Here is a 26,280-nt window from a genome sequence, read left to right as displayed (position 1 = left end):
CAATAGGTTGCAATGGGTCTAGGGGGATCACAAACCATAGACTAAAATAGTGGAATGTGAAAGTCTGGTCCCCACCTAGGCAAGTGAAGTGTGTAGAGGGGCGCTGGTAGTGTAAGAAAACACCAAAGGTAAGTACTAGAGCTCACCCCAGAGCCCAGGAAAACAGGAGTAAATCACACTAAGTTTCCTAGAACACACAAGAAGTCGTGATAGAAGATTATGCAAGAACCAGAAGAGAATGCAAGACACCAACGATGGATTCCTGGACCTGAAGACCTGTGGACCTGTGGAAGAAGGGGACCAAGTCCAAGAAGCACTGAAGAGTCCAAGGAGAACAGGAGCCCCTGCTAACCCTGATGAAGGTGCAAAAGAAGAACCACTGGTGAGAAGACAGTCAGTTATGCACCCAAGAAGACAGATGCAGGTTCCTGGTTGGTGCAGAAGAAGTCCCACGTCGGATGGATGATTACAGTCTGGTTTGCATCGCTGGATTCCGCCAACAAGCTTTGGTACATGCAAAGCTCGCAATTCGTGGAAAATGGCGCTGCCCGGGACCAGGAGGCACCTGGTGGCCTCTACCTGGGAGAGGGAAACAGGGTGGGCTCTCAGCAACTCAGAGAGCCCTCAGAAGACCAGGCAGCAAGCACAGGAGTCCCACAGTACGGGGACAGAGAAGGTGCAAATGGAGGCCCATGCAGCACGACAGAAAGGGATCCCACGCCTCCGGAGAGCAACTCAGGAAGCTGTGCGTCTCAGGATGATGTGCTGGGGGCCTAAGCTGTGCTGTGCTGTGCAGGAAGAACTTTTTGGAAGGTCGCACACAAGCCTTGGCAACTGCAAGTCACGCGGTGCACAGGGGTACTGTCTTGCATGGGGTGGCAAGTTCTTACCTCACCAAAGTTGGACAGCTGGACCTTGGGATTGTCGGGGGTCACTTTAGTCCACCATCCGTGTTGCTGAATCCATGCTCGTCATCAGGAGAGGAATCCCACGCCTCCGGTCGTCACTGCAGAGAGGTGCCTGCTGAAGCAGGGAAGTGACTGTCACTCCACGGGTGATTCCTTCAGTTCTTCTGGTGCAGGCTGAAGACAGGCAGTCCTCGGAGGATGCACGACCTGAAAACAGTTGCAGTTGCTGGCAGGAGCTGAAGATACAGTGTTACAGAAGTCGTCTTTGCTTCCTTGTTGCAGTTTGTAGAGTTCCTGGTGGGTTCAGATGCGGTTTAGTCGGTAGAAGATGAAGTAAAGGATGCAGAGGATTCCTGCTGGAGTCTTGCAATCCGAATCTGAGGAAACACCCGGAGGAGGGACCCTAAATAGCCATTAGAGGGGGATTGGTCAGCTACACAGGTAAGCACCTATCAGGGGAGGGATCCGACATCACCTGCAGATGCTCCCAGAGTGCCTACCCTCTTGGAATCCAAGATGGCAAAACCCAGGGACACTCTGGAGAAGCTCTGGGCACCACCCCTGGGAGTGTTCACTCCCCTTTCCTTTGTCCAGTTTCGCCCCAGAGCAGGGACTGGAGGTTCCTGAACCGGTTTAGACTGGATTATGCAAGGAGGGCACCATCTGTGCCCCTCTAAGCATTTCAAGAGGCTCTGAGAGGCCACCCCTCCCATGCCTATAACACTTATTTCCAAAGGGGAAGGGTGTAACACCCCTCTCCCAAAGGAAATTCTTTGTTCTGCCTTCCTGGGCTTGAGCTTCTCAAGCAAAAGGAGGGCAGAAACCTGACTGTGAGGTGGCAGCAGCTTGGGCTGCCAGGAAAACCTCAGAAGGCTGGTATGGCAGTACTGGGGTCCACTGTTGAGCCCCCAGAGTGCATGGGATTGTAAAACGAATACTAGAATCAGTATTTGGGTACAATTCCCAGATGTTAGATACTTTACATGGCCATATTTGGAGTTACCATTGTGAACCTGGACATAGGTATTGACCTATGCCCAGTGCACGTGTAAAATGGCTTCCCCACACTCACGAAGTCCGGAAAAATGGTCCTGGACAACATAGGGCCACCTCTGCTATTCCAGGGGAGCCCGCAAACACAGGTGCTTTACACCCAACCTTCAGGGTTGGAAGGCCTGACATATAGGTGTCTTATAAGTGACATGGTGCAGTGTAAATGACTGTGAAATGGTGCATGCACCAATTCACACAAGCTGCAGTGGCAGTCCTGTGGAAACTTTTGCATGGGCTCCCTGTGGATGGCAAAAGTAATGCTGCAGCCTATAGGGATCCCCTGGAACCCTAATGCCCTGGGTTCCTAAGTACCATATACTAGGGACATATAAGGGGGCACCAGTATGCCAATTTGGGATGAAATACTGGGTTACCAGTATGTAGTGACAAATTTGAGAGAAGAGGGAGCATAAGCACTGGGGTCCTGGCTAGCAGGACTCCAGTGACACAGTCAAACACACTGACATCAGGCAGAAATTGGTGGTAACATGCCCAAAAGAGAGGGTACTTTCCTACAATACATATTTTAAAGTATTGCCTTTTAACTTAGGAATTAGGCTGCTTTACCACTCCTGAACCGACAAGGTGAGGGTGTTTTAGAGCCATTTTAGTGGGCGCGTTATTTTAGCAACTAGCCTGCTGCCTGTGTCTTTTAGCCTAATAACATTTCATTTTATTTTATTTTTCTCTTGTAGAATCTGCCACATTTATGGTGATGTTTTATTTTACTTTATCTTGCCGTCCTTTTGCTTAGGAAAACATTTACATTTCTTAGCACAACGTTATTTTCACTCTGTGCTTTTTCCAAGGCTTCATTGAGATAGGATTGTCAGCACAAGTGGTACACTGTGTGTCTAACTTTTCGCAGAAACATGTGTATTTTGACATTGAGACACTTTATCAGAACATTAGTTGTTTTATTATGAAAACATCTCGGTTCCATACACGTTAGAGGGAAGTTCCAGCCAGATGACCATGACTGCGTTCTGTCTGACTTTGTTATATCTGCTTGCTGAGACTACCGGTTCCTCGGCCTACATGGGGATGGTGTCTCTATAGACAACAGGCTTCTCTGCTACTGCCATACTCAGCTATGGGGGATTGTTTCTTCCCGGGGGGGATCCTGAAGGGCGGAATAGGGCTTATACTGCTGTGCTCTAACATAGAACATTTTGAGGGTTTGTAGGAATCACATATATAGTACATGGTGACAGTGTGGTGGAACCTTTCTTGTGTTTTACTTTTCTTGTCATTGTTTTGTTTCTAGTGTGTTTCATTATCCTCATTATTGCATTTCACATTATTTTATCTAAGACGCAGCTGATTCATTAAATCTTATTAAACCACTCTCTGCCTCTGTCTTTGTGTGTGTGAGGCGAATGTAACTGAGAGAAAAAGATGAGATCTGATCCACCACGATTTCCATGAGAAGTCATATTGTCATGCACCAGGTTGCCACAAATCATCCCTGCTCTCGAGAAGAGATGCAGCACTGCTAGCCGGCTGGAAACTGATTAGGCAGACAGTTGTCACATGGTGTGGGAATGGACTCAGTTCCCTACAATTCAGGTGATGATGCCACCCAAATCCAGCAGCCTCAATGGTACAGTGAGAGCCAACGCGACAGATGCAAATTTGAATAGTTAACCATGAAAACTTAAACCAATCAAAATTTAAACAAAATGCAAGATTGTGTCTGAGGTAGCTCTTGGCGTGAAGCCACACCCCTTCTGAGGCATCACTGCCTCATATCATGGTGAAATTAGTTTAAAGATTGGCAGGTCTGCTGTTCTTTAGCAGTAATACTGGTCTTTACGAATAATAGTATTTCTAAGCATCCATACCTTAAGCGATTTCAAGAGAGATTGAGCATAAATCGTCAAAGGTAAAACCAAAAGAGAAATCCATTGATAGTTTTCATGGCCCTCACAAGGACTCTTCTTGTATATAAGGTTTATAATTGCTCCCTGCCATTATACAGTAATTTTCCCTGAAGATGTGACCCACTTGAAGAAAGGGATAAAAACCAGAGAGGATCAAATTTAAAAAATAAATAAAAATACAGTGGGCAAACTATAAGGACCCCTCCAACATGTTACTAATTGTTTCAGAGATGTTCCTTGGTTCCTGAAGTTGCATTAAATGATCACTCTTCAAGTGATCTTCTGTACAACCACTGGCAGTTTTTAGTTCCAAACTTTTGTTTACATTCAAGATAAATTCTGCTTCAGAAATCTGTGATTCCAAACATGAAGGTGATACTACAAGCTCACTATTGACCGTGCACCAGAAAAGGCTTCTTATTTGCTGATCTGGCATCCTGAAATTTATCACAATTTAACTCATAAAAAGTTTTCTTTTCTTTTTTTTAATTAGCAGCATTTGGTACCCTTTTTTGAAAGTTCTGAATTTTCTCTTGTAATTACCACCTGCTTCATTGGTCATTGTGCTGCATTTTGTACTTTCATGGCAGGAAACCCTTTCCTTCAGACAGCCTGATATTAGACTTGTAACACCTCTTACATGCTGCTGTTCTTTTCACAAGTCCTTTGATGAATGGCGGTCTGACAACACCATGCTTGCTGGAGCCCTTGCACAAGAAATGCACTCAACTGCTTAAGGCTGGAATTGATACATCAAAATTGTCTGTGCAGTCCTAATTAAACTTGATAGGTCTGGGGACATGGAAGATGTAAGTAGACCACTTTCTTGGGTAGAGCATCAGGATTCTCTGGAGATATTCAAGTTCTCCTTGATTGTGTTGGCCTATTCATGGGGAAAAAGCAGATGCTTCTCATTCGAGCTCTTGTCGACAAATGGCATATTCTCTTCGCCATATGCACCCATAAAGCTGAATATTTGGCAGCTTTTAATGGATCTGACTGCAGCAGCAACAGCAACAGCCTTCCCCCTACATAAGGCTTGTGAGACAAAGGTGTGTGGAGAGTGGCACATAACAGATGCAGCAGAGCTCTTCATATAACCACTCTCCAAACTGTATGACACACTGGTGGGTGGGGAGAGGTAGGTTTTTGAGGTTCATGCAAAAATGGAAAGAGCTAACTTAGGGTAGTTGAGTTGTTCAGATCTTTTAAATGGGTTGCTCCCATCACTTTGTGCAGAAACTTTAAATAGTCCCTCCTCCGTAGCCTCTTCCCTTCCCCTGCCTTCATAGCCATCTTGAGGAGCGAGGCTCTTTTCTTGTATGAGAAAGGGGCGTGGGTAGAATCCCCACAGCTAGAAAAACGAGAGCTTTTTTGCCACCTCCCAGCCCACCACAAAAAATGTTATCTTTTGTTCAAACGTTCAAAGAAGTGTCTGTGTTGAAGATCGTGCAGTCATTTGTGTCCTCAATGACTGGCTGGTCTATTTAGACCTCCAAGATGAATAATTATTTGTAATGAAACATAAGTAACAAAGCAAATATTTATAGTGGAATGGCAGAAAGTTTTTTTAATGACAATTTCATTAAGTTCAGTCTTGATTCATATGGTCTTTACCTAGGTCTCTCCAGTGGTTCACCAAGCACGTCTGGAGATGGGGAGTTCTTGTTCTGTAAAACTATTAATTGGCTTTTCCGCTTCTTCAGTAGCATTTGACTATAGTGATTTTCGATATAATGGATAAGAAGCACTTTTTTCCTCTGGAAAGAAAGCAGAGCTCCTTGGGCTTCTCCATCTGGACAAGCCTGTCACCACAGTTTAGTTTCTTTTCTCAGCCTGATGACATGGTGCATCTCTTGAACATTCCAGGCAAGACGATAAATGTAGGCCACATGTAGGGTGTCTTTTTTTTTTTTTTTTTTCTTCCCCAACCGAGTTGCCATTTGGGTTTATCTAATTGGACTAGACTTACAGTTGGTTATCCAGTAAACTTTTCTGGGCAAACATGCTGCGGTTTATGCTTGTGATGAACATATCTATTTTGTCAGGAGGAGCACACCTGGAAAATTGTGTAGTAAACCGGAGCCAGAAAGAATGCAAACATCATATAAGTTTATTTGATCTTTTTACAATGCATATCAAGTTCCTTTCTCCCTTCTCTGCAGGACAACGATTTGCAGGGTTTGACAGACAACAACCCCCCCAAAGCCTTAAAAGAATACAAAAGATTATATAGACTATAGGCACCTCTGCTAGACAGCCGTTATAATGTGACTCTGGGCCATGGAAAAAGGGGCGACAGTCCTTTGCATCTCATTTGCTAGTCATGGAGAGTGCTGAAAATAGATATGTTAGACACTCATGGAACCTCCTTTCCGCCCTGTAGTATGTGTGGGATTCTGTTGGAGATGCAATTTGCCTACACTGAAATATTGATCTTCACTATAGCTTTCTTGCTCGGGGCTTTGAAGCAGTAGTTTCAATAAAAGGTGAATTCCTGGGTCCTGGGAACATTATTAAGAGGATGGACCTGTGCGTCGTAGCTGTCTGCACTGGATATGACGTGTCCAGTGCCTATATATGCGCCTGTAAGCAAGCTGATATCAGTTATTTTCTTTCCTCACCAACAGTGACGATCTGGAGGGCCAACCAGTAATTTCTTGACCATCCTTTTTGACCTGTCAATGTCTTTTGAGCATTTTTGTTCCCAGTGTACTTGCGGCTGTCCCTTAAACCTGTGGGGTTTAAACCCTGTGGTGCCTGTCATAAGCAAATATCTGTGATGGACCCCCACCTGGCTTGTTTGTGTTGCTGGTGCCAGGAGCTTAATCATAACTCTGTGCCCTGTCCCAGCTGTCACACCATGAAATCCGTAAGCGATTCTGGAGGGGGCAGTGAAGCTGCTGGTGGCCCGGCATCATATGTCTGAAAACCACTCCAGGTCCCGGTTGCTTGGGAGATTCCAGGCCTGGTATCACAGTTGTTCCCATTGGTCATCATCAAGGTTGAAGCCATTGTTGGGTAAGTCCCACAAACACAAGCAAGGGAAGAACTTTACCACACCAGTCCAAGTCAATGGATGAGGCCTGAAACAAGACCACAAGCCTAGGCCTCGATTTACACCCCCCCACCCCCCCACCCCCCCCCCCCACACACACACACACACACACACACTCCCACAAGCACATACACACAAGACGCAGAATCGTAGCCTGGGTCTTCTCCGTGCCTCCCTGAATTTTCCAGAGCCATCCCCGCCCAACTCCAAATTAATGGCGCATTTGGGTGTCTGAACCTCTTTGAAGTGACTTTGGGATGCATGGGTTCTAGAGGAGCCCCGACTGGGTTTCCACCTGCGGGTTCACCCTCTGTACCAGTCATGCCCTCTGGAGCCATTCCTGGATCCGGTCTGACCCCGTTCTTGAATCCACAACCCTTGCCTCGATTCAGTTCCGTGATGATATTCCCAGTGGCAGTGGTCTCATTGACATTCCTGACTCCGATACAGAGCTAGATTGGTGGTGCTTGACATCTATGCTGGCGACAAGTGGAACCAGACCATCCAGGTCGGAGGCAGCCCCTCCTTCCTTGATAGGTCCTGTATGGTGTATGACTGGGGTGAATCCGAGGATCCATATGACTACCCTGATCCCTTGAAGAGCACTTGGCTGAAGATAACTGGTACAAAGGCGTGGCTGATGCCAGTGTCTGGACACCTTGCCAGGCAGTGGGCTGGTTTCTTCTCCATTGTGACTACTGAGAAAGGGGTCTCCTTTGCTATCGTGGTTGGTGTCCTTAATCTCCCTACCCTCAGAAATTGAGATCAGTGCCTTAAAGGAGTTGCTTCTGAAACAGAACTGCTCCTTCCCTTCAATAAAGCCCTCTCTGATGTCCTGCTCGAGGCCTGGGCCCTCTACGGGCACTCCCGTGCACAGGATCGTTGCATGCCATGTCTGTGAACACCAAGTGCCTCTTGATCTGACATAGCCTCACCATATGGAACTAGGATGCAGAAGTGCTAACCATGGTCTCCTAGGAGTCCCGAGCCATCCTGACCTAGGCTATTGCAGATAGCAGTGATGCAGTAAAGTTCACAAAACTATGTGGACTAGACATGACTCGCTGGGCAGAGCCATTGCTTCATCACTGGCGCTCTGCCACCAAGGTTGACTGAGATTGCCTAGCATTTCAGGTGATGTCCAGGCATCCCTAATGGGCATGCCCTTCTACAGCACTCGCTTGTTTGGGGTACAGGCCAATTCGGCATTTGATTGGGGGCATAAGTCTCATGGGACCAAAGCCTCATGTTGCCTCAGGTCTGGTATGCCCTGGCTCCTGGAGACTGGATGAAAGTGTTGGGCCCACGAACTTTACCTGTGATTCATTGTGGGCCCTGACCATTTTCAGTTTGCTGTGCTCTCCCTAGGCCTTACCAGCCCCCATCGGGTGATCATGAAAGTTTCCCCTAGTTTTACCTCCTGTCTTTTGAAGAGTGCTCACCCCAGGCAGTCGTAAACCACCTACAGGTTATGGCAGACCTCTTGAATTTGCTGGGGTTCACTCTGAATGTGCCGAAGTTGCACCGGATTCCCACTCAATCGCTTCCTTTCATCTGAGCCATTCTGGACTTTGCAGTCCTACACCTATTCTCCGGAGCGGCGAGTCCAGGATATTCAGGCTATGTTTCGCCCTTTATCTTGGATTTTGGCAAGGCTCACTGTGAGACTGGGGGTCCTCATTCCCTCCTGCATTCTGCAGATGAAAAACGTCTGGCATACGCAGGTACTGCACTGGGATCTGACATTCCAGTGAGCACAGCATCAGGGGACTCTCTCTAACCTGGTCCAGATATTGGAAGCAACTGTATGCAGTGGTGGCTGATTAACAGCGATTGGGTCAGTGGCAGACCCCTCTTCTTTCTCCACCCAGAGCGCACAGTGATGGTTAATGTCACTCCTGGATTGGGACTGCCATCTGGGAGAGGAGGAGATCGGGGACTCTAGTCTCCACAGAGTCACAGCTCCACATAAAGTTGTTGGAGTTGAAGATGATTCACTTGGCATTGAAAGCTTTCCTTCTGTCCGTCAAAGGAAGGCTGGTTCAGGCAGCCAGTGGTCAGGTCAGGTGGACTGACCTGACCACTGGCTGCCTGACCCACGAGGTCTGTGAGTCCAATACTCTCGACCATGCAGAGGCTAGGAAGCCTGAGCGGCAATGTGCCTGGGAGGGTAAAAGCACAGCTGCAATCCCCTTTCGTGGCTATGAAAGGAGTGAAAGGCTGATTAAGGGTGATGAGGTACATAGCCCTGGCCACAGCCTGACTGTCCTTAGAGCTTCAGCGCCGAATGTGCCTCATCTCCCAGGAGGCAGAAGCCATCAAAGGGCTGGTCTGTCAGAGACGACTGGACATCCCCCCCGAAAAGCCAGTCGCCCTCAACCAGACGTGGCACATCAAGGTCATGGTCGATTAAACTGCTCTGCCCAGTGAGTCGGTTGAGTCAAGTCCACAATGTATAGTGAGCTTCGCTGCATCTCTCCTGTGTGCAAAAGCCTGAGAGAGCACGGCCCGGGCCTACTCCAGAACCGTTGGCAGCACTTGAGCAACCATGTCCCACAAAGCATGGGAGAAGTGTTAATGGACTTAATGGCAGGCTGGTGGAAGAAATCCTCTTCCCCAAAGTGCCCTGGGTAGGAAGCTGGCTCCGTATATACTATATCAAAATGAGATATAGTGTGCACAGAGTCCAGGGGTTCCCCAAAGGCTTAATAGAGGCTAAAGTAGATAATACTAAGGCTCTCTTTTGTGGCTGTGTGGTAGAGCAGTTAGGCTTATTAGAGGGTAGTGCAAAGCATTTGTTGTACACACACAGACAATAGAGGAAGCACACACTCAATGACTTAACTCCAGACCAATACTTTTTATATAGCAAAAATATATTTTCTTTATTTTTAGAACCACAAGATTCAAGTTGCGGGTAAGTTCTTCAATAGATTTGTATTTTACACATGTGTCAACAGTACTTTGAAATCGATAAGTTATACAGGTCTTGAAATATTGGCAATCTGTTTTAAAAATGGACACAGTGCAATTTTCAGAAACAGTTTCTGGGGGGGGTGGGGGGGGGGAGAGTTAGACCGTTTTACAGGTAAGTACAACACTTACTGTTACAGTCTCCGGGGGTTAGGAAGTCCACAGTTTGGGGGTTTAACTTAACCCCAAACACCCACCACCAGCAAAACAGGGCCAGCCAGGTGCAGAGGTCAAAGTGTAGGTAAAATTAACATGGGCTCCTATGGAGACTGGGGGCTCTCTATTTCCATTCTGCATTCTGTAAATACCTGCGTCTTCGGAGGGCAGTCCTTGGGGGTTTAGAGGAGCATGGAGGGTAGATGGGGGGGGGGAAGGGGTTCAGAAGTAGCCACCAAACTCACACCCTCAGCGACACGAGGGTGCCCGGGAGTAGGGTGCAAACAAGATGTCAGGTCTCCAATGATTCTCTGAGGGGACCCTGGGGGTCACTCAGCGGCTCATCTCTAAGATGCCCTCTGTGTACATACTTCAATAAATCCCACACTGTCATCAGTGTTGGTTTTTTGCGCTGAGAAGTTTGATACCAAACTTCTCAGTATTCAGTGAAGGCATTATGGAGCTGTGGAGTTCGTAATGACAAACTCCCAGACCATATACTCAGTATGGCTACCCTGCACTTACAATGACTAAGAATGGACTTAGACACTCTAGGGGCATATTGCTCATGCTGCTATGCCCTCACCTGTGGTATAGTGCACCCTGCCTTAGGGCTGTAAGGCCTGGTAGAGGGGAGTCTTAGCTATGCCACAGGCAGTGGTTTGGGGGCATGGCACCCGGAGAGGGGTGTCATGTTGACTTTGCCTTTTCCTCCCCACCAGCACACACAGGCTGCATAGGCAGTGTACATGTGCTTGGTGATGGGTCTCCTAGAGTGGCATAAGACATGCTGCATCTCTTTGGGACCTTCCCTGGCCACAGGGCCCTTGGTACCATGGGTACCTTTTACAAGGGACATAACTGTGGGCCAGGGTTGTGCCAATTGTCGAAACAAAGGTACAGATGTTGGGAAAGAACACTGGTGCCGGTGCCTGGTTAGCAGGATCCCAGCACACTTTCAGTCAAAATTGGCATCAACACTAGGCGAAAAGTGTGTATGGGGGGGTAACCATGCCAACAGTGCACTTTCCTACACCCGGCCTCTTGGATTCAGTGTTCCTGGGTGCAGTAGGGAATGTGCCAGGATTTACATGAGACGTAGATGCTTGGACCAGCAAGCTCTCTGGTGTAGGGTGTTAGGTGAGGAAGTTTGGGTCATCTGGAGCCTGCAACAGGCACTGGGTTTGGCCCATGTCTCCAGTAGGACATCAGTGAAGGCCTAGTTGAACAGGAGTAGCAGTTCTGAAAGGGAGACTCCCTCAAGACACTAGACTTGACTACCACCAAGTGTAGACTAAGGTCAATGACCTTGTCCTAACTCTGCACCGCCATCGCAAAGAAAGCAAGTATACCAGTATCTGGAGAAGTATCCTATCTGCTGGCTTCACCCTGTCTTAGTGATTTCTTCATAGTGAGGGTATTCTTCAAGGTCCCGCCCTCCCATCCATTCCTCCCCAAGCCCTAGCCCATAGGAATAGGGCTCAGGCTCCGACCTGGAAGGCATGTCATTGGATACAGTGTTCGGCGGTGACCCTGTGGCTCTGTGTTGGGGATTATAATATGGATGGTGCCACTGGGAGTGTCGGCATTGGTACCGGCGTCGGGTTTAAGTCAAGATGGTATGACCAACGCTGGTCTGGAAATGGATCCTCAGGGCCCAAGAGCGGAATCAGAAGGCGACCCTGGCGACCCCTCGGGCCCGAAGGTACGCCGGAGGGGTCGGGCCGCCCAAAAAAGAGGCGCAAGGCCTCACACAATTCTTTAACTTGGGCAGTGGTCGGTCCAGCATCTGGAACATTGGGGAGGTGCTGAGATAGTCCAGGCTCTAATGCAGAGCCAGGCCTTGAATGTTCGTATCTTGTCGGCTGATGGACGAGAAGTGGAAGACCTCTCAGCGATGATTTCTTGTGGTGGGACTTACCTGAGGGGACTGACGACTTGAAGTGTGAAAAAGATCTCAGACTCTGTGACTGCTCTCAGGACCTTCCCCTCCAACTGGGCTTCAATTAGCACAGCAATGCATGCTGAGCCTTCAGGAGTTTGAGAGACATCTCTCAAGATCTCCGGGTCCATGGCACGGCAGTCAGAACAGGCCCGATGAGGGTCTGTCACGGATATGGGTCTGACAGGCACAGCAGGGTTTGATGCCGGCCTTCTTCAATGACATTCCTGCCACACCAGGAATAAAGCCTCAAGAAGAACTCACGAAACACTGAAAAAAGTTAGTAAACATTTACTTAGAGGTAGTTCTTCTGCGGATCTGTACTGGCTGGCATGGAAAGAAAAGCACTAACATCAGCATGCCTTGGTGAAGCCTATATATGAACGTCACTCAGTGTGTGCATGATGCCATGCAGAGCCAAATGACGCCACCTACCGGCAAGCAGGAGTACTGCTCATGAAAAATCTTCAGGACCCAGTTTGACACTTGGGGATAATTCTAAGGTAGGGAATCTGAGACTAGAAGTCTCTATCATATTGCCCATGTTGCAACCTAACAGTTGTCCAAGACCGGAACTCCATGAGTTAGTGCAGTCTTCACACCTTGTCTCTGGTGGAATGAGCCTGCAAGCCTCCAGGGAGTTGCTTGTTGGCTAATGAGAATTAGATCCTTATACAGTGTCCAATCCATTTGGAGATTGTGCTTTTCTGCACTGCTTTCCCCTTCTTCGCTCTACCTTATAATCTGTCCTCATACTATCATGGTCATCCAGTTGGGGGGCATGATTCGCCATCAACTGTCCCTCTGGCAGTCCATAACATCCGACAGGTGGGTTTTGCAGATCATCCGAAAGGGCTACTCCCTCCCCTTCGTGACCATCCCTCCACCATTTTACAACAAACTGACAGCAGATCACCTAACCCTTCTCCGCCAGGAAGTCGCGGCTGTCTTGGCCAAGAGAGCCATAGAGAGGGTGCTGATGGCAGAAGTTGGCTGTGGTTGCTACGCCACTTTCTGGTGCTGAAAAAGGACAAAGACCTTCGTCCTATCTGAAACCTACACCCTCTCAACTAATTACTCAAGAAGAAGTTCTAAATGCTCACATCAGCTCAGGTCCTGTCTTCCTTGGGCCCAGGAGACTGTATGGTAGTGCTGGACATGAAAGACACATACTTCCAAATCCTCGTCCATCCTGCCCGCAAGCATTAGATGTGAATCACGGCAGGCAAAGAGCGTTTTCAGTTCTGTGTTCCCTTTTGGCCTAACCAGCACCCATCCGATGTTCACCAAACTGATGGCCGTGGTTGCTGCTCAACTACGAAGATCAGAGTTCCTAGTCTTCCCTCATCTCGACGACTGGCTGCTAAAGGCATGCTCACCCCAGACTGTCGTCTCCCACCTCCAGACTGTCGTCTCCCACCTCCAGACTGTCGTCTCCCACCTCCAGACTGTCGTCTCCCACCTCCAGACTGTCGTCTCCCACCTCCAGACTGTCGTCTCCCACCTCCAGACTGTCGTCTCCCACCTCCAGACTGTCGTCTCCCACCTCCAGACTATGGCGGACCATTTGCATTTGCTGGGGTTCACTATCAATGTGCTACACTCCGTCTCAGACACTCCCTTTCATCAAAGCTGTTCTGAACACAGTGCAGTTTCGGACCTATCCTCATGAGCATCGAGTTCAGGATATTCAGGCTATGATACCGATGTTTTAGCCTCTATCCTAGATTTCGGTGAGGCAGACTCTTTATATGGTGGGACTAATGGCCTCCTGCATTCTGATAATGAAGTATGCCCGCTAGTATATGCAGGCTCTTCAGTGGGACCTGAAGTTCCAGTGGGCACAGCATCAGCGGAATTTCACTGACATGGTCCAGATCTCGGAGGGAACTGCAAAAGATTTGCAGAGTTGGCTAATAATTTGCAATTGGGTCAGCGGCAGACACCTCTTACTTCACCAATCAGATCTGACATTAGTGACAGATGCAACACTCCTGGGATGGGGCAGCCATCTGGGAGATTTGGAGATCAGAGGGCTCCGGTCTCAGCAGAATCCGGAATCCACATCCATATACTGAAGCTGTGGGTGATCCGACTTTCACTGAAGTCCTTCCTACCTTCCATCAAGGGGAGGCTGATGCAGGTGTTCCCCCGACAACACCACTGCCATGTGGTACTGAAACAATAGAGCGGGTAGGATCGTGGACCCAATGTCAAGAGGCTCTGCGTCTCTGGACATGGCTTGTACATAAGAGCACTTCCCTGGTGGTTTAACATCTGGTGGTTCCCTGAACACCAGGTTGGGTGAACTCAGCTGCAGTTGCTTAGCAGATCTCGAATGCCATCTCCATCCAGAGGTGGTGCAAGGTCTCTTTCAGCAGTGGGAAGAGCCTTTGTTAGATCTGTTCGCCTCTGTCCAATGTGCAGTTTCAGAATTTTTGCATGTTGAAGTTTCCAAGGTGGATCTTACATAGCAACCCTTTTCGTCTTGAGTAGAGCTCAGGCTTCCTGTACACCTTTCCGCCCATACCACTCCTGCCCAGAGTTCTCAAGAAGATCAAGAACGCCCGGGCCCAGGTCATCCTTGGATCTTCTGTCGCAGCAGCAGTGGGATGTGAAGTTCTAATAGGCACAGCATCAGCAGACTTTCTCCGACATAGTCCAGATCACAGAGGGAACTGCAAAAGATTTGCAGTATTGGCTGACAGACTTTGATTGGGTCAGCAACAGACCCCTCTCCTTTCACTAATCATATCTGGCAGTAGTGACAGATGCGTCACTCCTGGGATGGGGTAGCCATGTAAGAGAGGTGGAGCTCAGAGTACTCTGGTCTCAAGCGGAATGCATACCCCACATCTACCTGCTCGAGCTCCGAGCGATCAGATTGTCATTGAAAGCCTTTCTGCCCTCTATCAAGGGAAGGCTAATGCAGGTGTTCACAGACAACACCACGAGTTGTGGTTCTGCAACAAACAGGGTGGGGTTGTTGACCATTTGTCAAGAGGCTCTGCATCTCTGGACATAGCTGTAATATTGGGGCATATCCCTGGTGGTTCAACACCTTGCAGGCTCTCTGAACGAGAGAGTGGACAAACTCAGCCATCAGTGCCTACCGGGTCACAAATGGCATCTTTACCCGGACATGGTATGAGGTCTCTCTCAGCAGTGAGGAGAGCCTTGGTTAGCTCTGTCCGCCTCTGCCGATAGAAACTCAAGCAAGCAAACCTGCTGACATTGCATGCTAAGGCGGCTCTCGCTTGGAGAAGATTTTTGTCTTGAGTGGAACTCAGGCCTCCTGTATGTCTTTCCTCCAATACCACTTTTACCCAGAGTTCTCAAGAAGATAATGAAAAACTGGGCCCAAGTCATTCTTGTGGCTCCGAACTGGGCACAGAGAGTCTGGTATTCCAAGCTCTTGAGTGTGGCCATTGATCCTCCAATCAGGCTGTCTCTTTGGGAGGATCTTCTGTCACAAGAGCAAGGGACGGCCTTCACCCCCAACATGTCAAGTCTCCACCTTCTTCTGTGGCGGATCAGCTGCAACAGTTGGTAGCTTTCGACCTTCATCCCAAAATCTACAATGTCATCTTGGCAGCCAGGCATCCCTCCACCAAGACGGTATACGCCGACCGTTGAAAAGAATACGTGGCATGTTGAGCCAAAAAACAAATTGATTTTCTTTATACCCTCTTTCTCAAGTTCTGCTTTTCATTATCTTGCCCCGCAGGGTTCTGCTCTCTGCACTCTTAAAGGCTATCTTTCTCTGATCTCAGCTTTTTCATGGCCGCTTGACCAGCCTTCCCTCTTCAAGTTCCCCATTGTATATAGGTCTCTAAAATTAATCTTTTTTTTTTCCCTCCTTCTCAATGTGACCTTACTCTTGTTCTAACTTTTTGGATGTTTGCTACTTTAGAGCCAATCCATAATTGTCCTCTCAGGCTCCTTACGATTAAAACAGCCTTCCTTGTGGCAATCACATTTGCCCAAAGAGTCAGTGAGCTTCAGGCTTTATCATCCAAGCCTCCATATCTTTCCATTCATTCTGAAAAACTGGTGCTTCTCACTAGGGCCTCCTTTGTCCCGAAAGTGGTTACTCTGTTAACTGTAGGCCAATCCATCACTGTCTTCTTTTCACCCTCTCCCATCCCTCTAAAGAAGAGGAGTGACTCCACTGTCTGTTCCCAGAAAGAGAGTCGTCATTCTGCCTCGATCTAACAAAAAACTTTTGGGTGGACAACCAACTTTTGAGAGGGTATGTTGGAGCAAAGAAAGGACGGGCTGTATAGAAGCGGACCATCTCCAGATGGGTCACACTTTCTATTAAAATCTGCAATGAACTGGCCAAAAAGCAGCCTCCTGAGGGCTTGTGAGATCATTCCACCAGAGCTCATGCTTTGACTACTACTTTAGCACGCGGGGCCTCTGCACATATTCACAAAGCACTACTGCCTGGACAGTCAGTTTAGTTGGGATCAGCACTTCACCTGTTCGGTCCTGCAGGACTTCTTATGTGAAATTTGTCCACAGACCCACCTTCGGGGAGATAGTTCTTAGGTATCTATTCTGAGGTATGGCATCTGCGACTAGAAGTATCCATCAGATATACAAGTTACTTACCTTTGGTAGGTCCTTATCTGGTAGAGACTGTATCTAGCCACGGATTCCTTACCGACCCATCCATCCTCTCTGCTCTATGAGCAGATTTAAACAGATAGGGCTGTTCTCCTTCAGGGCCCTAATTTTCCACACCAGTGGTTATTCATGGCTCCGCATTTCTGCCGTGGAAAGTCGTGCAAAGAAACTGATGTCCGCACACCTGGGTGGCACCTCTGTAGGCACCCAGAATTACACTTCTGGCACGGATGACGCCAACAACACCACTTGGAGCTGAACACCATGTACTGGGCGCGCAGGGTACTGCTCCCGAAAAATCTTCCAGATCCAGTCTGACGCCTGGAAATCATTCTAAGGCAAGCAATCTCTGGCTAGCTATAGTCTCTACCAGATAAGGCATTACCGAAGTAACTTGTTCTCCTTGCACACGTTTACAGAACGCTACTGCCTGGACAGTCGGGTCCATTGTAATGAACACTTTGCCCATTTGGCCTTCCTGGACTTTTTGGTCTCTACCAATTCTCAAATCCATTTCTGGGGAGATATTGCATTTGTACCTATCTATCGTGAGGAACCTTGTGTAGCACCTTATCTGGCAAAGACCCTACCTAGCTGCAGATTCCTTACGGACCTTTCTGTTCTCCTCATTCTGTGAACAGTTTATCCTACCTAAAAAGATCTTTGTAGGCCCTTAGAACCTGCACACTGGTCAATCTGCATTCTGACATCGCTCCTTGCTTTTGGTGCTGATAGTCATGTAAAGAAGCTGAAGTGGCGCCTGTGTAGGCCCCATGTATGTGTCATCCGGTGCGGATGACTCAGACTTGAAGCTCTTTGATACCAGCTCGCAGGGGTGCTCTAGATTTTCCAGATCCTGTCTGATGCCTGGGTAATACTCTAAGGTAAGAAAAATTATGCTAGAGAGTTTACCAGACAAGGAGTTACTGAAAGTCAGTAACTTGTTCATCCATGCCATTTTATTGAAAGAACACAAAAACTATACAGGATCATTATCTGCTTGTGACTGGGCAGTTTTAAATCCAAAGTATCTATACAGAATACCATGTATCAATCAGATACTCCTTATTATCATATTTTTTTCAATGTGCTTGTAACTGCTGCTGAACATGTGAGAATATACTTATAGATATGAATATGACGAAGACACTAGGGAATTAATTTCTATCACAGTGAAGTACTTTATTTTCATATATCGTTCAAATAATTTCCACTGTTTTTTTAAGCGTTTGTGTTGGCAAACAGCTTTTAATGGGATTTTAACTGTAAAATAGACTCGGAGAATACAGACTCATGCATCATAGTTTTTGTCAACTATCAAGGTACATTGTGATTTCTTAACAATATTATGTGATATTGCCTTCCTTGAATTAACATCCACTTATGTTATTTTATTTTTTCTTAAGAATCTTTTGGAACTTCTGGAAACTGAGAGAGAACTTAAACAACAGCTGGCTTCTCAGCTACAAGAAGATAAAGAAAATACCTCAAAGTGAGTGATCTGCTCATTAGCAGACGAATTGTTAAGAATTTCCATAAATAAGTATCATGGCTCATTGAGGAAGCTTTGGGAAGCGAGTACTGAAATGCTTCCTTTATACAAGTCCGTTGTTTATCTGCAGCTCCCTTTAAATAGCAGAAGTCTCATCAGTTTATACAAATCGATTTTTGGGTAATCCACTTTTTCTATGTAAAAAAGGACCCAGCATTAATTTATCCCCATCATGCTTCTTCTGCTGGTATCCGCCCTTGGGAACTTTTCAGGATACTTCATCTCCTCCAAGACAGTTACACATGTGACCTCACATTGTATATTCCCGATCTCCTTTCTCCCCGGTTTTTTTTCTTCCTTTTAATTCACTTTCTCTCCACTTTCCTTGTCTCCTCCTGCCCTTGACTTTTGTTTCTGTTGCCTGACCCCCTCCGTCCCCCTCCGTCCCCCACTGATCCCTTTCCATTTACCATTATCCTACCCGTCGTGCACCTGAAAATTAGAAGTGGGTAATCGTTTTTTTGTGCTGATTTTTTTTTTTTTTTTAATATGGAAATGGAAAATCTATCTACTTTGAGAACTACATCTCTGTGCCTTTGTTAATCTATTACTCCACAGCGGTTCCGAGTATAAAAATCAATATATTTCAGCTCTTGGAAAGGTTACAATGCCACTTCAGTGCTTTTAGCCCCTAAAAACAGAAGTTTTAATGGCACTAACTTAAAAAGAAGCATACACTTTGCTACTCGTAGCCTAATTTTAAAGATCATCATTCCAAACATGAAGGTTTGGGGCCCAATTACTCATTCAGAATAGTAATTTTCAAGGACCAAATGTAATTTCGCCCTTCACTCACTTTCTCCCTTATGAAAGGCTTAATGGACAGCATGTCTGTAAGTTTAGTCTTTCACCTAAAGGACAAAATGTAATTAGGACAGATCAGTTTCCCCAGCTGGATTGAAAGGCAGGGAGTCTCCTGTGCTCTGAAGGAGGGAGGGGACAGACAGATAAGAAAAGGCCTTCTTGCCAGGGTGACTCCTTCCCTAAAGAAATGCAAATGAGCACAACTGGTAAATCTGCAAATGTAAAGGGGCTTGTAAACCTGCATTGACTTTAATCAAAGGAGTCACTTGGAGCTTTCTGATGACAAATATTTTCTTTTTGAGAGGTACTGTAAGGGTGTTCCAAGCTCAGCTGTGAAGTGTGTGGTTTTATTGACGGTTATTAAAAAAACAAATATCAGTGCTAGGTATAAACTGCATATTCTTCAAATCCGGATTTAAGAAGGACTTTAATTTAACCGAAATCCATTTGCGCATTTTGTAGCAGCCTATATTATGATGTGTGTAATGCATGTTTAAAATAAGGACTTGCACATTCACAGTTCTTTCAGGGATCTTTGTACCTCATAGTACTAACAAACATTGGCAAAGCCAATAGGTCTTGTCTACACAAGAGTTATTGACTTTGCCAATCTGTTTTAGCTATGTTATACACCAGTGTGGCTGCTGTTCAACGTAGTTAAGTTAGTGACATAGTGGAGTAGAGTGACATAGGAGCTGTGGCGTAGAACACACTGGTGCAGAGTAGAGTGCAGTGGGGTACAGTGCAGTTGTTTCGAGCGCATTGGCATGGAGTAGCGTGGGGCAGAGTAGAGTGACAGTGCAGTTGAGTAGAGTGGCATACAATAGAGTGGTAGAGAGTGCAGTAGTGTGGAGCGGTGCAGTGGCATAGAGTGCAGAGTAGACTGGCGTGGCATAGAGTGCAATGGCGCACAGTGGTGCAGTGGAGAGTAGAGTGCAGTGGCGTAGAGGAGAGTGGTGGAGAATGGTGGAGAGTGGTGGAGAGAAGGGTGTCTGTGCAGTCGTGTAGAGTGGCACAGAGAGCAGTGGGGTAGAGTACAGTGGTGCAGAGTAGAGGGCAGTGGTGTACAGTGCACTGGCATGGAGTAGCGTGGGGCAGAGTAGAGTGCAGTTGAGTAGAGTGGCATACAATAGAGTGGTAGAGTGTGTAGTAGTGCAGAGTGATGCAGTGGCATAAAGTGCAGAGTAGACTCGCGTGGCATAGAGTGCGGTGGGGTAGAGTGGTTCAGGGTAGAGTACAGTGCTGTAGAGTGCAGTGGCATGGAGTACGGTGGTGTAGAATGCAGTAGTAGAGTAGAGTGGTATAGAGTAAAGTGGCCAAGAGTGCAATGTTGCAGAGTAGAGTGTCAGTGCAGTGGTGTACAGTGTTACAGAGAGCAGTGGCATAGAGTACAGTGGTGCAGAGTAAAGGGCAGTGGTGTACATTGCAGTTGTTCAGAGTGCATTGGCATAGAGTGGCATGGGGCAGAGCAGAGTGGTGTAGAGTGGCTTACAATAGAGTGGCAGAGAGTCAGTAGTGTAGAGTGGTTTAGTGGCATACAGTGCCGAGTAGACTCGAGTGACAGAGTGCAGTGGCATAGAGTGGTGAAGAGTGGAGTATTATAGCATGATGCAGACTATAGTGCTGTAAAGTGCAGTGACGAGTGAAGTTATGAAGAGCAGAGTGGTATAGGGTGCAGTGGAATAGAGTGTATTGGTGCAGAATGCAGTAGTAAAGAGTAGAGAGGTGAAGAGTATGGTGGGGGCCAGTGCAGTGTTGGAGAGTAGAGTGTTGGAGTGCAGTTGTTTAAAGTGCATTGACATAAAATGCATTGAAGTAGAGTGCAGTGGTTTAGAGTGCAGTGGGACAGAGTGGCGTAGAGTGCAGTGATGTAGAATAGATTGTTTGAGTAGAGTGCAGTGGAATAGAGTGGAGAGGTGTAGGGTAGAGTACGGTGGCATAGAATGCAGTGGTGCAGAGTGCAGTGGCATAAAGTAGATTGTTTCACAGTAGAGTGAAGTGGTGGAGAGTGGAGAGGTGCAGGGTAGAGTAGAGTTGCATAAAGTGGGAAAGAGTGTGATGGCATGGAGTAAAGTGGTGTAGAGTGCTGTGGCATAGGGTAGATTAGAGTGACCTACAGTGTATTGATGCAGAGTGTAAGGGTATAGAGTTGAGTGCTACAGAGTAAAGTGCACTAGCATAGAGTGCAGTGGCATACAGTGCAGAGTGGTATAGAGTGGAGTTGTTTCAGACTAGATTAGTGTTGCCTAGACTTGAGTGGTATACAGTGCAGAGGCACAGAGTGCAGTGGTGTAGAGAGGTGTAAAGTGCATTGGCATAGAGTAGAGTGGTACAGAGTAGAGGTGTAGTGGGGAAGTAGCATAAAGTGTAGTGACATGGAGTGGGTCAGAGTGGAGAAGAGAGCAGTGTCCCAGAGTGATGTGGCGTGGAGTGGTGTAAAGTGGAGTGATGCAGAGTAGGGTGCAGTGGTGTAGAGTGGAGTATACATGGTGTGGTAAACACTGCCATAACAGACAACACGTTTTTTTATTGAAATGACAATTACATTGCTCAGACATATATGTTTTCAAATAAATCTATACAGTGCACAGACGATGATGTGTGGAAATTGCATCACCTAATGCAATGAATTGTTTTAATCATATAAAGGTATTTGTTTCCAGCACAGTTCAGAATGAACAAAAATGGGATTCATTTGTACTCCTGATTCTGATATACTCTGAAGTTTATTTAAATGTTGTCATGTGATAGAAAAAAACTCTTTCCTAATCCCCAGTATCCAGCAAGATTGTTGCATAAATCCTCTCACTTTGAAGTCAGAGAAAGAAAACTAAACACAAAGTTCCCATTGAAGACAGAGCCTGACATTTATCTTGTTCTTTGAATGCACAGCAAATGTGATGAGAAGAGAACAAGATTTACATGCCTGTTTACAGAAAAGGAGCACTCAGAAGGATACTGTAAATTAGGTTTGGGCAAGGGAAGGGATGCACTCAAGCTGCATAGTCTAACACAAATAAAGCCAGCAAATTGAAAACAATGAAATGTGAGTTACAAACCACAAAGCCAATGGCAAGCAACGGGCAGAATACATTCCCAAGGAAGCTTTATGAATGTACTTAAAGTGACAGCCGTGGGCTACTTTGTGGGGAAAAGTTCAGTATTTTAGTCCAGTCTGTATCTAGCAGAGGTTTGGCCACATCAGTCACCCAGGTAATATGACGAGAAGACCTAGAGTGGTCTCAATGTTGCAGGAAAGGTCAGTACACTGATTGTATCAGTTTGCTACCAGTCCCTATGGTGTAGAGCTTCTGGAACACCTCATGTAGGGTTCGTGCTAGGTGGCAGACATGAAATAGGGCATTTCATTATTGTTTAGGGTGATAGTAAGTAAGGAGTTGACCGGGTGAAGATGGTAGTCTGCCACAAGGGTTTAGAAATTTAGTAGCTCACCGGCCAGAAACAAATCCCCCAATTTTATGATACCTGCAGCACACCACTGATAAAGTTGCTCTGATCACAGCCATCCTGTGGGAGTGGGAACGCTTAACAAAGATAGTGCAGGAGCACAGGGTTTCTTTGTGTCAGTGAGTTTACAGGTTCAAGCAAGGCAAGCAAAAGTGATGCATGAGAACCCCGGATGGTGATCCGTAGAACGGTCAGTAAGAAACAATGAGCAGTGCAGTAAACCCTTCTTAAGTCTTTACAGTTAAACCCAATCTCATGCGGGGGCGGGCAGAAAGCCAGCAAGCCACCCATTGGACTGGTGCAGCTGAATAATAGCGATTTAAGTCCAGAAGGCCCAATCCACCCACAGTCACGGGTAGCTATAGAGTGGAAAGAGCTACCCGACGGCACCGCAGCAACCCAATCAGATGTCTGGCATGTCTGAAGAAGGAAATAAGGACGATCAGAGGAAGGTTTGCAAAATATGATCATTGGGGTAGCAAACCATCTTCACTAGTGCCACGTGGCCCACTATAGAAAGCAGAAGAGCAGACCAAAAAGCAAACTGGACTCGGAGGGACTATGACGCTCTGCCAAGATTTCCATCCTTCAAATCAGTGGGAGAATGGTAGATATTAATCACTACGTATCAAAAGTTAACTGGTTCCCAGTTCAATCTGAGGTCTAATTGTATATGAAGGGGAAACAAATGCCATATATTAAAGAAACACGAATTACATTTTAAAATGTTTACATTTTGTTTGTGCAATTTACAACCCAAATATTTTGAAGATTCTATGTGTACTTGACACTTGGGGATAACCCAGATCACTTGTTTGGCTTTTGCTCAATTTCAAAACCATTTTAAGACATTGACAAAGCGGGCAATTGCCTTGCACAACCTTGCAAGGGTCTGGCCCCTCCTCACCCTTCTCAAGTATGAACAACAGACTATTGCACCAGAAGCGTTTGACAAGGTGGGTGGGTGCTGCTTGTTTAACCACCTGACAGTGCCTCTTTTGTTTCTCTCCTGTCTGCAGAGACAACTCCCCATGTACCCAATACCTTCCGAAAGTCTTGGTGGACCCATCTTGTCTGATTTTTTGAATTGTTCCGCCTTGTTCGTCTCTTCCTTATTTATCAGGTTCTTAGCAACAACCTCCTATTTGATCTCAATTTTATCCACCTCTTTTGTTAACTGTGTGATTGGTAGTCTGGGCTCCCAGTTCTGAGATAAATGTAGAGTCCCAAATATACACTGTAGTGCTATGAGACTACAGACAAGTTGTGGGTACCTCACATCCTGACTTTAGGTGGGAGACCGTCGCCCACACCATCTACCCTGCCTCATTCATATTTGTTTTAGGTTGAAAGTCCATGGGCGGTTGGGGTGAGCCAGATGTTTTTGTTCAATTTGTTTAAACTAGCATAAGGTTAATTACCTTAATGTTTCCCAAACTGTTTGCAGGGGTTTTAAAATGTTCAGAAACATAATCAAAATTTAGTTGTTACTTTCTCTTTAAGAAAGATTGGGTAGATTTGGGTAGGGGTGAAGGCCTTGACACAGTGCTCAAGGGTATTAATTTACTACTGAACAAGGACGTAATGTGACACCTGAATATAGCATACCAGGAAGCAATCACAAAAATACCACAGTGAATAAATAGTGCTATGTTTAAAAAAAAAAAAGTAAATAAATGCACTGTTAACATAGTGAGGGGTGGCCTTTTTTGGGAGTGTCTGGAAAACTGATGTTTGTTCTTGAATTTTTGTCCAGAATTTTGACCCTTGGTCCTGAATTTTTTACAGTCCTGTCCAGAAGTTGCCTCAATGCCTAAGCCAGAATGTCTCACGTCGAGATCTGAATCCGTCCATGTCTTCAGAGTTTAAGCATTTCAGGAAAAGATTCAAAGCCTCGCCTGATAAATACCAAATGTATCTGTCATGGAGAGTAAAAATCTTACCAATAGTCTTGGGAAGGTCCTCCAAACTGGTACTCTGTACCATTGTTGCCATACCAAATTTTAATATAGGTGTCAAGAGAGGCACGTGGCTTTTCAGTAGCAGCAAGCCATGGTCAGGTCGCGACTGCGAAGGTTGTGCTACTTGAGAAAAATACTTTTCCTCAGCGGTAGTCAGCCCAGTCACAGTCCATGCCGGCAGTGTCCTTTAAGCATTATAGATGCATATATGTGTGCATGTATACCAAACGTGCAGGTGCTTCGTTGCGGGCGCAAATTTCCGCAAAATCTACTAAAAATGTTCTGTGGCCAGAAAAGAGGCGGGCACTCTAGGGTGTGTAATACTAAAATGATTTAATTAACAACAATGGTCTGATGCGTTTTGGCTCAAAAGAGCCCTTGTCCAGATGAGTGAGACCCACGGCCTTTTAAAATAAATAACAAGTAAGTGAATGGACATAAAGTTACTGCTCATAAGTATGTGCACTCCTCCCAGTATAAATCAAACGAGCACTTTTACCATAATAGTCCATATACATAAATCAATTCATCATTCAAAATATCATACAATTGTATTAAACCTTAAACACTTTAGACCTTGTTGTTAATTAGATCATTTTTGTATTGCAAATACTGGACTTCCCATCTCTATTCTTTCTTTCTTTTTCTTTCTCTCTTTTTCTCTCTTTCTCGCTCTTTCTCTCTCTCTCTCTCTCTCTCTCTCGCCGCTTAGCGAATCTTCACAAAAGTTTCAAAACTAGTTTGCCACTCACTTCCGCTGGTGTTTGGAAAGTTTTGGGGTGATTCGTCAAGCATGAGCCGAGAGGAAAAAAGATGCTTTCCCCATTCAGTTTCCCATAGGCATTTTAGACATTACTACTGTCTGAACCGTTGAACAGGATTGCATTAAATTTAGCAGAAAGCTAGATCTTGGTCCAGAAAGATTTCTTTTTGTAATTTTATGTAAATCTGTTCAGTAGGTTTCGAGTTATTAAAGAAAAAAAAAGTATGTATATCTAGAAACGTGGATCCACTGTGATGGATCTGCGGATCTACATGCCAAGAGCAGTGCTGTGATTGGCTGCCACCACTTCAGCTACAAAGTGGTGGCAGCCATCTTGGGACTCAGACTCTGCTGATGTGAGGGGGGGTAGATATATTTTTGGGAGTAGGTGCACGTGGCCCCTCCCTTGGCCGATTTCAGCCCTGGGGACCCCATCCCCTGGGTTTTGGACGATTTTCACAAGGGGGACTATAACTCTCCATGCACTACTAATTACTCCACATATTACATCAGTCAGTCATCTTATATGACATATTTAATATCACTGTAACATCTGCAATAAAATTGTTGATGAGAAAACTGTGCATGGTGGGGGGGCACAAGTTATAGTTGCCTTAGAGCACTATATATATATATATATATATATATATATACATATATATATATATATATACATATACACTGAAAAAAGAAGGTTACAGGGAGGATATAATTAGGTTCACGTTTTACCCACACAAATCCATAGAAATTCAGCAGTATAGTTATACTTATGTAAAAAAAAAAATATATATATAACTCATGGCCTGAGGTTTCTTAATGGCAGGAGTTAGTTTCTTCAGATAAGATCCCCACTTACAAGTTTCATTTCTCCTAATAAATCCACCAGTGACAAGCTTCTTATCCCACCATGCACAGTTTTCTTTTCAATAATTTGACTGCTAATGTTCCATTTATATTTTTAATGATGTTTTAGAAGATGTCATGAGTGCTATAATATCTGGGGTAATTAGCAGTGCATGGCAAGGGTGCAAGTTATAGTTGCCTGAGGGTGAGAGTTAGTTACTTGAGATAAGTATAACGGCTGAATTTCTATGGTTTTACATGAGTAAATTCAGACTATAATATCC

The 26,280-nt window shown here is 45.9% G+C and overlaps 1 protein-coding gene across 2 annotated transcripts in view; it reads left to right on the top strand.

The window, feature by feature from the left end:
- The window catches only part of KIF15 (kinesin family member 15), a 930,781-nt gene that overhangs the window by 433,400 nt on the left and 471,101 nt on the right, over positions 1 to 26,280 (top strand). For both annotated transcript variants that reach the window (XM_069211483.1, XM_069211481.1), the window contains exon 22: positions 18,012 to 18,097. In XM_069211483.1, coding sequence (XP_069067584.1) covers positions 18,012 to 18,097 — 86 coding nt within the window. The remainder of the gene's footprint in view (positions 1 to 18,011; positions 18,098 to 26,280) is intronic.

This window comes from Pleurodeles waltl, chromosome 10 (assembly GCF_031143425.1).
Source record: "Pleurodeles waltl isolate 20211129_DDA chromosome 10, aPleWal1.hap1.20221129, whole genome shotgun sequence".
Lineage (NCBI taxonomy): Eukaryota > Metazoa > Chordata > Amphibia > Caudata > Salamandridae > Pleurodeles > Pleurodeles waltl.
This window is presented reverse-complemented; position numbering and strand designations above follow the sequence as displayed.